The sequence below is a fragment of the Electrona antarctica genome (genome assembly GCF_951216825.1).
Source record: "Electrona antarctica genome assembly, chromosome: 12".
NCBI lineage: Eukaryota > Metazoa > Chordata > Actinopteri > Myctophiformes > Myctophidae > Electrona > Electrona antarctica.
The window spans coordinates 28,410,200-28,425,834 of NC_136793.1; the positions used below are offsets into that span (position 1 = coordinate 28,410,200).

At 43.0% G+C, this 15,635-nt stretch overlaps 1 protein-coding gene across 1 annotated transcript; it reads right to left on the reverse strand.

Moving 5' to 3' along the window:
• Nucleotides 1-820: 820 nt before the first annotated feature.
• Nucleotides 821-11,028, reverse strand: ccdc112 (coiled-coil domain containing 112). The gene is made up of 14 exons (XM_079516280.1): nucleotides 10,966-11,028; nucleotides 10,193-10,287; nucleotides 9,593-9,714; nucleotides 9,305-9,394; nucleotides 7,671-7,746; nucleotides 7,266-7,392; nucleotides 6,641-6,757; nucleotides 6,307-6,444; nucleotides 5,880-5,992; nucleotides 5,609-5,750; nucleotides 4,731-4,898; nucleotides 3,283-3,381; nucleotides 1,969-2,087; nucleotides 821-1,559 (listed from the first exon to the last, which is right to left on the reverse strand). The coding sequence occupies exons 2-14, from the start codon at nucleotides 10,237-10,239 to the stop codon at nucleotides 1,529-1,531; spliced, it is 1,389 nt and encodes a 462-aa protein (XP_079372406.1). The 5' UTR covers nucleotides 10,240-10,287; nucleotides 10,966-11,028; the 3' UTR covers nucleotides 821-1,528.
• Between the last annotated feature and the right edge of the window lie 4,607 nt (nucleotides 11,029-15,635).

Consider the following 15,635-nt stretch of genomic DNA (forward strand, 5'->3'; position numbering starts at 1 on the left):
GGGCGAAAGGGGTGGGTGGGGGATTCAGATATTACGGGGGCCAGTTTCGAATTGCAGCCGTCCGTAGGTACCCTTTGAGGGCGGTTTTGAAGGAGTCAAGGGATTCGCATCATGTCTTAATGACTGTTGGTAGGGCGTTCCACATTTTGGTGGCATAGGAGCGAAATTAATTAAGTCCCTTGTTTGTGCCGAATCTGGGTTGCACATGGTTTGTCGATCATGCAGCATAGTCTACAAGTTAACTAATCAAAAGGCACAATGTAGGTCCCAACTCTGCAGGTCGGTTTTAAACAAGATAGGGAGGTGTAATAACAGCGTGGCAACTGGCATCCCTGTGGTTCGCTGACACTTTGCTGTTGATGTCACTCATATTCATGGTGTTATTCTTGCCCAAATATGGAGGGATTGAGACTGGATCAGAGATTATGAATTCACAATATGTGAAAAATATTGGGGATTTACTTCTTTGGCATACTGACACTGACAGCATGCACAAGAAAATTGGTCCATTGGTTTGGGTGATTAGGCACAGACAGACACGCCTGACACCTTTCTCCGAAGCACTTTCTAAGGTGCATGCATATTCACCTCTTCACATAAAGATTCAGTTCACACACCGATGGTGAAGGAAGCCATACAAGCACCAAACAGAGTCCAAACCACTCTTCGGGAGAAGTTAGGGACCAAGTTAGCCGCAATTTGCAACTCTAGATTTTTTTATAATGGGATGAATCTAGAGTTGCAATACCCTCCATTGACTCCCCACTCATCATTTTGCGTTTGCGATCTGCTGGTCTTAAACGACGTTAAACTCACCAACATTGCAGCTGTAGTCCAAGCTTGAATTTTGCTCTTTCAATCTGCAAAGCTTGTTTTTCATAAAAATCCCCCGTAGACATGTTATGAGCTACTTTCTGTCAAGAAGAAGAAATGTTGGAGTTTGGAAGCGCTCGTTTGTATTAAGGGGTCGCGCTGCTGCCTCCTGCATTATGTGCAAATGCGAAACAGATGCATGCAGGGACGTTCAGTGACTTACGACGAGCGCTTCCAAACTCCAGCACTTAGAAAAATAATCACTTGCACAGAATTTCTTGACAGAAAGTAGCTCATAACATGTCTACGGGGGATTTTTATGAAAAACAAGCTTTGCAGATTGAAAGAGCAAAATTCAAGCTTGGACTACAGCTGCAATGTTGGTGAGTTTAACGTCGTTTAAGACCAGCAGATCGCAAACGCAAAATGATGAGTGGGGAGTCAATGGAGGGTATTGCAACTCTAGATTCATCCCATTATAAAAAAATCTAGAGTTGCAAATTGCGGCTAGGACCAAGTGTCTTGCTTTCAAGGACACTTTGACACTAACCCGGGGAGCCGGGATCGTTCCAATTCCCAAGCAACCGCTCTACTTAATGAACCAATGCCACTCCTAGCTGGGACACCGTAAAAACAAATAGGTTATGCAAAAAAACGTTATGTAATCTTCTTGATAAACAATAAGAACTGTCCGGGTGATTTCCACTGGTGGTAATCAAAGGCCTTGTCTCCAACTTGGAACAGCTCTGCAACAAAACAAAACACACACCATCTTTATTTGCATTCACATTTTACAAGAAATTCTTGAACACAAACAATAGTGGATGCGCAAACTTGGAAAACTCTAAGTGCTTCAGGATACAGATCACGGACACGCACACGCACACGCACACGCACACGCACACACACACACACACACACACACACACACACACACACACACACACACACACACACACACACACACACACACACACACAAATACTGTTCTTGGAAAACTATATTAAATCTCAAATAAAATGTATTCAAATTCAGACAAGACTCAGACAAGATGCATTTTTCTACCCAAGAATAATTTTGTGTAATCAAACAACAACTAACCACCACTATTTCCCCCCAAAACAAGTAGCAGGTTAATTAGAACTATAAAGTGACCTGTGAAACATGTGCAGGACAGGACCGCCCCCAGAGGGCCCAATGTGTTTCATTCGCTCTTCCCACCCTTTAGTGGGTTGGGTCAGTCTGGAGGGGTTTCGACTGATGTGGACCTCCACCTGAATGTGCAACAAAGTTATTATTTATTATCTGCAGGAAACAAACAACTGTAAGTGTAAGGCCTGACTCACACGGGCACAACAGATACAGCCGAAAGCCGTACAACACAAATGTGTCAAACCATGTGACTCCCATTGGAAATGCATTGTGAGCTTGCATCAGTCAATAAGTCTCATGCATCAGCTATACATCAATCTGTTGTGAAGGTGTGAGCCAGGCCTTACTGAACAACAGACCAAATGCATGGGGACACTGGGCAGAATAAGTCATATCATTTTCAGACTGGTTTATGACATTTGATCTTGCAAAGATCAAGGCTTCCTGTGTGATAAACGGACTAGTCTAAAGCTGTGGTGTCATCAGGACATGTTGGGATAGACCTTGCAGAGTATCAAGGTAAGACATCCCGACCCAGATAGACCAGGGTTAATTTGCCAGGCAGCAAGGTAATGTGTCCTAAGTTGTGACTGCACTAGTGACCCCTGCTGGCTGGTCGTGGTGCCTCTGCCTCAGCCAGAGGGGATGTGGAGGAGGTAGACTAGTGAACCTGTGCATTAGCCTACACATGTTATGTGAAAAGAAGAGGCTGGTAACTCCATATGCTCATCGGAGGAAGCACATGGACTTCTATTACTGTTCTGTCCCCAAGCCAACAACAAGGGACATTGAAAGGGACAATTCATGTGGGAGAATTGTTTATGACTAAATGTGACTAAATTTGACTGAGGGACTGCCATTGGATTTTTTTTTAATTTTCGCCATATGAAAGCAGGGAATCATAGCTTCAAATTGACATATTGGTTGTTCAGTTTGACCCACCAGTTTTGGAGATATGGCTTATAGAGTAATGTCTTGCAGAAAACAGCGAGTTGAGAAAACAGGCTTGAAAGGTTCACTTCTGTGGTCTCTAACATTACACCTAGCTACATGTTTAAGCATTTATTTCATATTTACATGTCGATTTCAGCTCTGACACTTATTTCAGACATGCTCTAGTATGTGAAGAGTCTGCCTGTGGAGGAGGACATTTTAAAAGAAACAAAAAAGAAAAAATGTTGTAGACGCTACAACATTTTTTAGTTTTCTCCTTTTATGTAGATGATTCATATGGATGGTCCATATAGTGGATGTCACTCCAAACCCATATGGGTTTATTTGAGCAACCCAGTCAAAACATTTAGGCATAAAAGTCACCTTCTCTTTGATCCTGGCAGCAATTCTCTTCTGTTTCTCCATTTCCTGTTGCTCACTCAGCTGTCTCTCCTGAATCTTTTTCTCTACTTTGTGGAGATCCTATACAGAACAATAGAGAATCAATGATCAATTAGGATTGACATAATGTTTGTGTCATCTTTGTCATACACTGTGGTCTAGTTAAAATAAAATTGTAATGATAACTTTACCAGGAAGACGCCCTGAGAGCAAGAAGCGACCTCGCCCCCTAAAGGGCGAGCAGACTGCTGGGCGAGCGCTGGCGCTTTGGCATGGGGGGTTAGATCAACATATAGAATGATTTCTGTACTGGCCATATATGGAGCGTGTATTGAGTGTACAGGGTTTGATGAGGTCAGATGGAGTGTCAAAACAGGAAGGACGGGTGGGGTAGGATCAACATATAGAATGTCAGAACAGGGTTTGAGGTCAGATGTAGAGTTGCTGGCCGGCTCCATATATGCAGATCTAGGTGATGATCCAGTCTTCTTAGACTGTGGGGTGACTGACTAACTGACTAACTAACTAACTACGGTAACTAACTGAACTAACTGATGGGTGGGAGATACAGGTTTTCATAGTAAATGCGACCTACAGTCGCAATTAGACAATAAAATGAAAACAGTACAGGGTACAGTCAAGCACATTGGTCCAAAAGGACAGCAGCGAAGAAAGACCTTGCGGTCTTGTTTCCGATCGGGTCCCAGGCATTCATTCACAATAACAACAATGACAACAATTGAGATATCTCAAAAATATTAAATCTATTTACAGGTTGGAATAGAAATAAATTGGAGGGGGGGGATAAAGAGGTGGGGCAATCACCTTCTCTCCCTTTGACCTGATGACAGTGACAGGTGAATTTTCAGAACTTTTTTAAAGGAAAGTAATTTGCTTGTTTTGAGGGAAGGGGGCAGGGCATTCCACACCTGAGTGGCAGTGCTGTGGAAGGTGAATTTACACATATTTGTTCTAAAGGTGGGTGGCACCAGATCATTATTCTAGTGCTGTGGCTGTGAGAGTTGAGGTAATCAGTCAAGTAAATGGGCACTGATGGCATGGAGGGCAGAGCTGCATTTACAATTTTGAATGTCGGTCACATTTTCAATTGCTTCACTCTGTCTTCTACCCTGAGCCAACCTATGCTATCAAATTATGTTGCACAAAGGTGGGTCATGGGCCCTAGGCCTAAAAGAAGTTGGATTAGTTTGTTTTGGGAGGTCTGGAGCTTAGTTTTCTTTTCTGTGACTGTGACATTGAGATGTTAGAGAACCAGGGCTGAATAAGAGCTCCAGCTAATGTCCTGAGAGCCCTCTTGTTAACAAAGGAGGAGATTCTGCCCAATAATCTTGTCCTTTGATTTACTCTTTTGATCGCTCTTGTTGCCATGCCTTCACTCACTACATTTCTATAATTTCTCAAATTTTTACCCTCTCCTGGAAACGTTTGATGCCCATTGTTGCCACCTTCCTCCGCTCCCCTAGCTGTCTCTGCTCCTCCTCTCTCCTGCTCCTCTCCTGAGCTTCCTCCGCCTCCCTTCTCTGACGAAGCTGCTCCTCAATGGCCAGTTTGACCTCCAACTGGCGGCGACGCTCCTCCTGATGGACAGGAAATAAATGTCCGTTTTAAAAGGAAGAACATACCAGCAAAGAAAATTAGATTTGCTCCAGAAAACGCCAGTCATGCACCCATGAACAGGTGGGTTGGTTGTCAAAACAGCTGTATTGTGTTCTTGATAACTATGGAGCAAACACATGACCGCCAGAGTTAGGGACACACTCTAGACCTGATAATTTCCAAAGGCCTGGACATATTGAACGTCGCTGTGACTAAGTCTGCATTATCTGATTATTGCTGTATTTTCTTTGAAAGTAAAATTTCTGTGCTCAAAAATACATATTCACAAAACAATTCATCACTGTGAAATGTTGATACAAAATGTATTTCTTCTACCGAATATTGTTAACAAACTTTTAATCTAGCCATTGTAAATGTGAAATGAATCAATATAGAGGAAATGCATGGACCATTTCTCATCTAAAATGTTATCAGAAACTACTTTCTGATAACGGACATCAGGGTTGTAAAACTGCCTGACTGTAAAGCCTCCCCTCCCTGTCTCTCTTTCACTGTCAATGTCTGCTATCCAATTGTCTGCTATCCAACGAAATCACTACTTTGGGGGCCATTACAGAAGTTAGTTGTGGAGAAATTGGATGTGTGTTCCCCAGGTACAAGATTTATGTCATATGTAGTTGCTCATGGCAATAAAATATATTAACACACACCCCCACAATGCCACACTCACTCCAAGTAACCCCACCTTGGCCTGTCTCATCTGGTAGATCTCCTCAGCCAGTCTCTGCTCCTGTATTTGCTGCTCTTTTTTCCTCTGCTGTTCCCTCCACTCTTCCAAACGATGTTCCGCTTCTCTCCTCTCCTCCTCGGCCCTTAAAGAGCAAACAAATGCAAATGTTTTGCATGAAATACAAGTGAGCTCACAGGAGACAATTGTGGGATCTGTTACACATTAACGGCCCAGAAATCCCCTACTATTTGTTCTAGTATGTTCTCCTCACCCGTGTTGCTGGGTCTGGGTCTTGTTCTCTCTCTCCCTCCTATGAGCCTCCTCTTGGCTCTGGATCCTGGCCTGGCGCTCCTGCTGCTTGCTGGCCTTCCACTGCTGGATGGCCTGGTGATGTAGATTGAAGAACAAGAAAAGCAGACACATTTTTAACTGGAACTGGAGCTGAATATTCTTTGTGGGGTTCTCTCTCCTGACTGGATAAAATCGACCCGAAAATGTATTTTCTGTTGACTAAAGAGTTGGTGAAACGGGAGACTAAAGAGTTGGATAGATGGATAGATAGCTGTTACTGAAGGGGACCCCCGCCCCCCTTCTACTTCTACCTCATTTGAGGCAGCAGGGATCAGTTCTCATGAAGTTTAAAGTGCTTTCTTAACACATATTGCACACCTACACACTTTTCGCTATCTCTACTGTACCTCTCTCTTCTTGTCCTGCAGGCGGTTCAGTTCCTGATACCATTCCTTGTGCTGCTCAATCTCCTCCAAACTTTTACCAGGCAGGTACAGCCTAGCTTCTTTTCTGAAGGCCGGTCGTCCACTGTGCTTGGTCCACACCTTTATTTCAATGGTATTCAGCATTCAGTATTCAACATAAGTTAAATTAATTAATAGGATAAGTATTATGAGCTGGGGGTGGATAGATCTAAATCTAATTTGAGGGCTAAAATAAAAAATAAATGATTTCCCTGAATGTAAGACGCTGGGCCACGCATATAAATAACATTTGCGTATTTCAGGTTAAATCAATTACTTTGAGGAAGGCTTGGTGGTCGTATTGGTCCCAGCCTCCATAAGGACCTCCTGTCTTCTGCAGAAAAGACTCCAGGGCCCTGACCTCTGAAGGGATGTCCCCATCGGGTTTGGACACCTAGAAAAAAAATAAGCAAAATCAAAAGTACAACTATATTACAGTCATGTAAATTCTGAAAATTACCAATCAGTCAATATCATCATGTCACAAAAAGATTTAAGAGACAGACTTTAGGTATAGTAATCATAGTATTAATAGTAGATGAATATCTAAGGATTGATTTGACAAACAGCTTTACATGAGATGATGAAAAAACCCCAAAAATCACTGATTATCTGTCGCTATTGTTACACCCTTTAACAAAGTTCAACTTTGAGTTTAATTATTTTTTTCTAAAATAGCTGACCTAAAACCTGGGCTATTTTCGCTATTCGTCATACAACAAAGTATACAGGACTTAAGTTGTTAACCACTCAAACCCTAACATCCCTATTCCCTATTATGAGCATGTCATAATAGGTGAACATTCAGCGAGTAGTTAATTGTACAAAACTACATTTGTAGATTATTCTCTTTGACTAATGCAAAGCATAGAGTGAAAGGAAGGGCCGAATGGAGACAAGACCTTGACTAGAGGAGCTGGGTGCAATTTAGGGTCCAACTTGATGGCCAAGGTCCATGTTTCAAGTTTCTTCTCATAGGCAGCGATCTCCTGATAACAAATCCTCTCCTCCTTCAAAAGCTCCTCAAAGCTGAGAGGGGCAGATAAACAGACAGGGCTAATATTCATAGTATTATCATTATTGTGTTCCTTTTTTTATATAAACCTCAAAAGGAGAGATTAATAAAAACAGAAGAGAACAACAGGAAAGTTAAAATTTTAATTAAATATTAAAAGATTGGAAAACATTTTCTGTCCACTTATCACAGACTTTGGCACACTGAAAACGTTACATAAAAGTCTATTATATGCAAGTTCAAATCTGTTATATGAATTAGTCATAAATAATTATTTATTTTGTCCTTTTACCGTAAGCGGTGGTCCTCCTTGAAAGTGTTAATTGAGACTTCCACCTCTGTCATTATTTCCTTTAGTTTCCCAATCACTGAAAATAGAAACACAAAGACTATGGCTGAAAACAACTCGTTCTCCTCACAGTATTCTCATGATACAGCTAACATTTTCTACCACTATTGCAGACTGACACATAAACACCAACAGTTATTTGTTACTGGGGTTATAAAAAAGGCACAAGTATGCCAGGCATAGCCAGACTGTTCTTCTTGATCTCTCTGAAGCTTTCGACACCGTCTCCCATTCCATCCTCCTCAATCGCCTTTCCATCCACCTCGGACTCACCGGATCTGTTCACTCCTGGTTCCACTCATACCTGTCCAACAGGCAGCAGTTTGTCTCCATCAATGGATCCAGCTCCCACCATGCGCCAGTAAACCATGGAGTGCCACAAGGCTCTGTACTTGGTCCCATCCTTTTCACCATCTACATGCTTCCACTCGGTCCGATCATCCGTCAACACAATCTACGGTTCCACTGCTATGCTGATGATACACAGCTGTATCTCAGCACTACACCAACCACTCTGCTCCCTCCACAGTCCATTGTCAACTGCCTTCATGAAATAAAGACCTGGATGACCACCAACCTCCTCAAACTCAACAGCAAGAAAACAGAGCTCATGGTCATGGGTCCCAAGGCTCAGCTTGAGAAGATCGGACATTTTCTTCTCTAGGTGGATGGCTGTTCCATCTCTCCATCCCCCAAAGCGCGCAACCTGGGTGTCATCCTGGACTCTACTCTCTCCTTTCAATCCCACATCAAATCTGTTACCAAATCCGCCTTCTTCCACCTCAAAAACATTTCCAGACTCCGGCCATCACTCCCAGACTCTGTTGCAGAGACCCTCATTCACGCTTTCATCTCCTCCCGTCTGGATTACTGTAATGGTGTCCTGTTCGGCCTCCCCAACAAGGCCCTTGACAGATTACAGTATGTCCAAAACTCGGCTGCCAGAGTGCTCACCCGTACACAACGCTGGCAGCACATCACCCCCACCCTCAAACACCTCCACTGGCTTCCGGTTAAGTTCTGCATCACCTACAAACTGCTCCTCCTCACCTACAAATCCCTCTGACCTTGCCCCACAGTATCTGTCTGACCTCCTCAAGGACTACACCCCTGAGCGGAACTTGAGATCCTCGGACATGGAGCTCCTCACCATCCGTCACGCTAAAAAGCGGACCCTCGGCGATAGAGCCTTCTTTGTGGCAGCCCCTGCCCTTTGGAACTCTCTCCCCTTGGAGATTCGCCAGATGCCTACATTGGACTCTTTCAAGTCGGCACTGAAGAGACATTTGTTCACTCAGACTTTTGGCAATTAGTTTGTTTGTTTTTTCTGTATTGTAAAGCATCCTTGGGTTTCTTGAAAGGCGCTATATCAATTCAAGTTATTATTATTATTATTAGGGCTGGGCATGATATTGTGATGTCAGACTACATATCGTCTGGTTTCAAAAATGTGTTAATTTCTTCTTCCAATATTATGGTCACAATACAATGTTATTATTATGTAAAAATATCAACAGAGATATATATATATTTTTAAATCATATATTTGATTTTGCGCCAACCCTAGTGTGACTTACACTCAGCTGTTGGCTTCACGTCAGTTATCTGTCTCTGGAACTTCTTCACGCCATTATGAATCTTCTCCAGTTGATTCTGAATAGTCATCTCTATGGGAAGAATTAACATTAAAATGATTATTTAGACAGTGTATAAGGCTATAGGCCTTATACATATGATAGTAACAGGGGGGGAAAGGGTGGTTTGGGGCAAATTTAAGTGCTTTCTATTTCTATGCTTTGTAATATAAAATTGGTTGTAAATATGAATGTTAAGACTATAAATCATGAAGAGGAAATACAACTCACTTTCAACATTTCTTGACTGGTGCAGCACCCTTTCAAACTCTTCCAGTTCTCCACTAATATCTGTCCAGCCATTCTTTCTGCACTGAGCACTCAGGCTCCTCTCTTTCTGTAACTTCTCCACACTGGAACAGCAAAGAAACTCACATGTGTTAAATATAAAGCAAACAAAACAACAACAAATCATGTAAGATTTCAACTTATACAAAGGCACTGAATAAATATTTTAGATTCGCATGGGCTTTATCCTAAAGTTTTTGCTCTACAAGTAACACCAGTGGTTCTTAAAGTGGGGTCAGGGGGACCATTGGGGTTCCTTGAGGGGGTTCCAAATGTGCCATTACAGGTCCATATACAAATAGCTCTGAGAGTGTACAAAACTAACCAAATGGCATTTGTACACTCTCAGTTATGGAGTTGAAATAAAACGTTTGAGATTGAGAACCAGCTGTTCTACAAAATAATAAATATATTTGGTAAAAATAACAGATCTACAAGCTCACAGCGCATCACAAAACAACATGTAGTACTAGTGAGCTTATAGATTTGCGTTCCCTATTCTATTAGTCGCAGAATAGGTTCAACACAACAAAGTGAACTCACAGTCGTTTTGACGCCTCAGCTTCTCTGAGGAACTCTGAGGCTTTCATCTCATGCGCTTCTTGACCACGTGGACCTGTGCTGAAATCCCCATCATTCTGAAAGAATGCATTATACTTTATACATCACTTCACACTGTCTGTCAATATCATTTGAGCCTCTCTCTCTCTCTCTCTCTCTCTCTGAGAACCACTGCCTTATTTAGAGTAGACCATATGCAGGGGGCGCACTAAGGGAAACGAGGTCACCTTTTCGGTCTGCCCTAGAATGACTGTCTGTGGTAATCTTTCCATGCACTCTCTCATGGCATACATGCAATATGGAATATCATTACCATTCAGGCTAGCTGCACTGCATGTCATCCTACGAATACATCTGTGGTGGCACTGGCAACTGGCAAGCGTGCCAAACACACGAAAATAGCCAATCTACAACCTCACAAGACAAGTGCTTCCAGTAATCCAGTTCCATTGTAGAATAAGTGAAGCGACACCGCTGTAATCACAGTCAGACGAGGTAGAAATTGGGGTTGATTGGTTCATAGACTACTACTGTCTCTAATCTCTATGGGCCAACAAGACTGCCCCTTAATAATAGTATTAACTGCCATTAGCCTTGGATCAAGACTTATTCATAGATATTTTATCGAGTCTGACTTTTACTTTTACGAAAGTAATTATAAAAGGCAGACTCAATAAAAATAGCACTACATCGATAGTCTTGATCCAAGGCTAGAACACCATATAAATGAGTAAAAACATAAATGCAAACGTTACCAGCGACAACTTCGACGTGTTTGTTTGCCCACAGTGTGGATGGTTGCTAGGGCGGCCATTGAATCTGCCATAGAAACTTTATTTGTAAAACAGAAACACCTGTTGTAACTTGTAACGTAATTATTCTCCGCCAGCAGAGGACGCTGTTAGTTACCCATTCATGCTGAATGTGTTCACTTTTGGGTGAAGGTTGTTTTAATAGCTGCAGATACGTTGAGATACAGGTAACTATGATAGTTTAAACCCAAGTCGTCCATGGAACGACTTGGAAATATAGATCATCATATGTAAATATGCATGTAGCCTATATGGAAAGCCTTAAACTGGGGTTTGTTATGTTTCTCTGACCGCATTTTTGTTCTGACTATATACCAAAGGGTGCAGAGCGCAGTGGACAGCTGGTCCACTAGTCCAGATCCCTGCAGGAACACGCACTAGTCCACATCTAGGTGAAATCACATAAAAAATGAAAATAAAAATGCGTCAGTAGCCTATAAGGTCAAATCCAAGCTCTCTCCTCCTAGGCCACGATTGTTCTCCTGAGAATGTGAACGAAAATAAAAGCCTGCCTGGGTACACACAGAGATGGGCAAAATACATTGAAAATGTATTTTGTTACAAAATACAAATACTGGGTCACAGAATGTATTTAAATACAAAATACAAATACTGGTCTGAGAAATGTATTTGAGATACAAATACGTATTTTGTATTTTGAAAATACATGAAAATACATTTTCATTAAAATGTATATAATGATAAGTAAATTCATAATTAATTGCCAAATATTAAATTAATGACCTGTCAGAATGTCTAATACATTGAAGGTTATTAAGAATGATACACTTTATATTTTAAGCAAATCAATGTGCTATAACTGTATCAAACAGGACCCACAAAGGAATGGATTGGCCATCTGATTCATCACTGTCACTCCTCTTTGACTTCTACCTCAAGAAAAATGTAGAAAGAGATTGATTGATTGATAGATTGATTGATTGATTGATTGATTGATTAGGCCTACCACCAATTTACATTTAAACCAACAATAAAAAACAAGATAAGTAAACAAGATACTAATGACTAAGATGAATAGATTATCAATTAAAGGAGCATTCAGTGATTTGGAAAACCCCCCGGTCTTCCCCGGTAACAAGATGTGTACATGCAGTGCCGATTCTGGCCTCCAAGGGGCCCTAAGCATGATTGTAGCAAGGGGGCCCCCCATGAAAAAATGGGGGGTTTTGAAACAGTTTAAAACAGTTTTAAGTAGACAAACAGAGCAGAATAAGGTATAAACATTTATTGTCTGTCTGTCTGTCTGTCTGTCTGTCTGTCTGTCTGTCTGTCTGTGTATGACAGACTGACTGGTATAAACAGCGCCCCCGGTGTAGAGGGATGGTATGACAGACTGGTATAAACAGCGCCCCCAGTGGGGAGGGATGGTATGACAGACTGGTATAAACAGCGCCCCCAGTGTAGAGGGATGGTATGACAGACTGGTATAAACAGCGCCCCCAGTGGGGAGGGATGGTATGACAGACTGGTATAAACAGCGCCCCCAGTGGGGAGGGATGGTATGACAGACTGGTATAAACAGTGCCCCCAGTGGAGAGGGATGCTATGACAGAGAGACTGGTATAAACAGCGTCCCCAGTGGGGAGGGATGGTATAAACAGCACCCCCAGTGTAGAGGGATGGTATAAACAGCGCCCCCAGTGGGGAGAGATGGTATGACAGACTGACTGGTATAAACAGTGCCCCCAGTGGAGAGGGATGCTATGACAGAGAGACTGGTATAAACAGCGTCCCCAGTGGGGAGGGATGGTATAAACAGCACCCCCAGTGTAGAGGGATGGTATAAACAGCGCCCCCAGTGGGGAGGGATGGTATGACAGACTGACTGGTATAAACAGCGCCCCCAGTGGGGAGGGATGGTATGACAGACTGACTGGTATAAACAGTGCCCCCAGTGGAGAGGGATGCTATGCCAGAGAGACTGGTATAAACAGCGTCCCCAGTGGGGAGGGATGGTATAAACAGCACCCCCAGTGTAGAGGGATGGTATAAACAGCGCCCCCAGTGGGGAGGGATGATATGACAGACTGACTGGTATAAACAGCGCCCCCAGTGGGGAGGGATGGTATGACAGAGAGACTGGTATAAACAGCGCCCCCAGTGGGGAGGGATGGTATGACAGACTGACTGGTATAAACAGTGCTCCCAGTGGGGAGGCTGTGTTGTGGCTTTAGTCACAAACTTAAGCATAGCCCCTGGAAATTATAGATACAAACACAAGGATAAAAAAAAACTCAATTGTGTATATATATATATATATATATATATATATATATATACACACCCCCGCCGCCCCCCACTTTGAAAGGGGGGCGTTTCCACGTGGTGGAAATGTCTACTACGATAGGCCTGTCCTTGATTCTGATCACTAAGGTACGCTGTTGGCGGAAGATTTCACCATTGAGCAGCGTTACACTCACTGCGCAAATAACGTAAAAAGCCCCCACGGCTCCGCCCGCCCTGTGCTCACCGTTCCTTGCCAGGCCTCAAACGGCCTGGCCAATCAGCAGCGGCTATCCCGCCTCTAGCTGCTGCTGATTGGCCAGGCCGTTTTGTGGCCGGGCATCAAGTCTGCCTGAGAGTTCCCAGATGGGAGCAGGAGGGGGGAACCCAGTGTACTCTCTGCTGCCCCATCTGGCGGAGTCAGGTTATGTGTTTTGCCCCTACAGTTTAAACCTGAGGCTGTGTAAAATGACATTAAAAAGTATTTTATGTATTTGAAATACAGAAAATACTAGATCTGAAAGTATCTAGATACAAAATACATCTCATTTCTTCCATCCCAGCAAAATACAAATTACAAAATACAAAAAAGTATTTCAAATACGTATTTCAAATACATGTATTTCAAATACTGCCCATCTCTGGGTACACAGTGATCTGAACTGGCAACCCTAGGGGTCCTATGGGGATCAAGGGGCCCCAGCTAAAATCAGTTTAATTACTATAACCCTATTTTATTCTTTGGATATAATACAATAAAATAATATATATAATAACCACAAATCGTCTCTTGACCTGGCACACCAGACCCCCATCTTTTCTTATTACATAATGAATTTGGGGGTCCTTGAATGTTTGAGAACCACTGATAGTGATGTAGGCTACTATGAATAAACAGACTATTTGTGTTGTGACAGTTGCCCTTACCGTGGCTCAAATTAACTCAAATAAAACTCCAGTGTTTCAAAGATTACTGTTCACATTTATAGCTGTGTGTGTGTGTGTGTGTGTGTGTGTGTGTGTGTGTGTGTGTGTGCGTGCGTGCGTGCGTGCGTGCGTGCGTGCGTGCGTGCGTGCGTGCGTGCGTGTGTAGCTGCTTGATCTCATAAACTACTAGGCCGATATTGGATCTACACTATGCAACAATACGCTGGCACTTCTCAATGAATCCCTTTGTCACACCTGTTAGGCTGGCCCGAAAGGTAGAGTGCAACCAAAACTCACCAAAACCAAACGTTACCAGAAAAGAAATGGAAAATTGACATGGTGACGTGCAGCATGTTCCATATAACTCCATTTGTTTTTATCAGGCCGCCTTTTATACAATCAAGTCTACCACATTACAGTTAAGTTAAACTTAAAGATGGAGTGCCGTGATTTATGTATTTTTTCCAGTTTTTCATGTGTTATATGAGGTGACAATATGCCTACTTCATTAGACTCCTTGGTGTGGTTGTTATGTGCAATGATGTCTTCCCTTTGTATTGTGACGTTTAGCACCCTGAGCTGGAGTCGAACCCCGATCTCCAACTCAGTAGACCAGGCAAGCAACAAGCCATGCCAAGAGAGCTAACTCCCTTGGAGAAGCAAGTTACGGCCGGGTCTTTTGCAGGATCGTTGACTCGTTACACTACCCCCTCCTTTCTGAAGCACGCCCCGAGCTTCTCGCTTCACTCCTCGAGTCCCTCACTTCCCTCGCGCAAGGGCACGCTCTAGCGTTCATCACACCACTGGTCAGGCTCCTACTTGGCCTCACCCCCCGAACCCACCTCACCCCTGCCCACTTTGACAGGCTGGAATGGCTTAGGGTCGACGACAGAGTACAGCATCTTGCAATGGGTCTGGTCCACAAGATTCGATACACCACCAAGATACCCATGTACCTGTCTAGATACTTCCTTAATGTTAACGAAGTCCACACCCACAACACCAGAGGGAGTGCAACGAACCATGTACAACCCAGATTCGGCACAAACAAGGGACTAAATTATTTTCGCTCCTATGCCACCAAAATGTGGAACGCCCTACGAACAGTCATTAAGACATGCGAATCCCTTGACTCCTTCAAAACCGCTCTCAAAGGGCACCTACGGATGGCTGCAATTCGAAACTGGCCCCCTAAAATCTGAATCCACACACACAAAATTCATTCGGAATGGGATATTCTATTCCAATTGAGGTGTTTACATGAGCATTTTTGAGTGGTGCAAACCACTCCAACAACCAGCTTTGTCTGTATCTATGTTTGTGTCCGTGTATGTGTGTATGTGTGTACCTGTACGTGGGACCCAAAAAAATTAGCATGGTTACTATGGTCAGTTTGGTCACTGACATTACGTCAGACCACAGCTGATCAGGCTATATAAGAC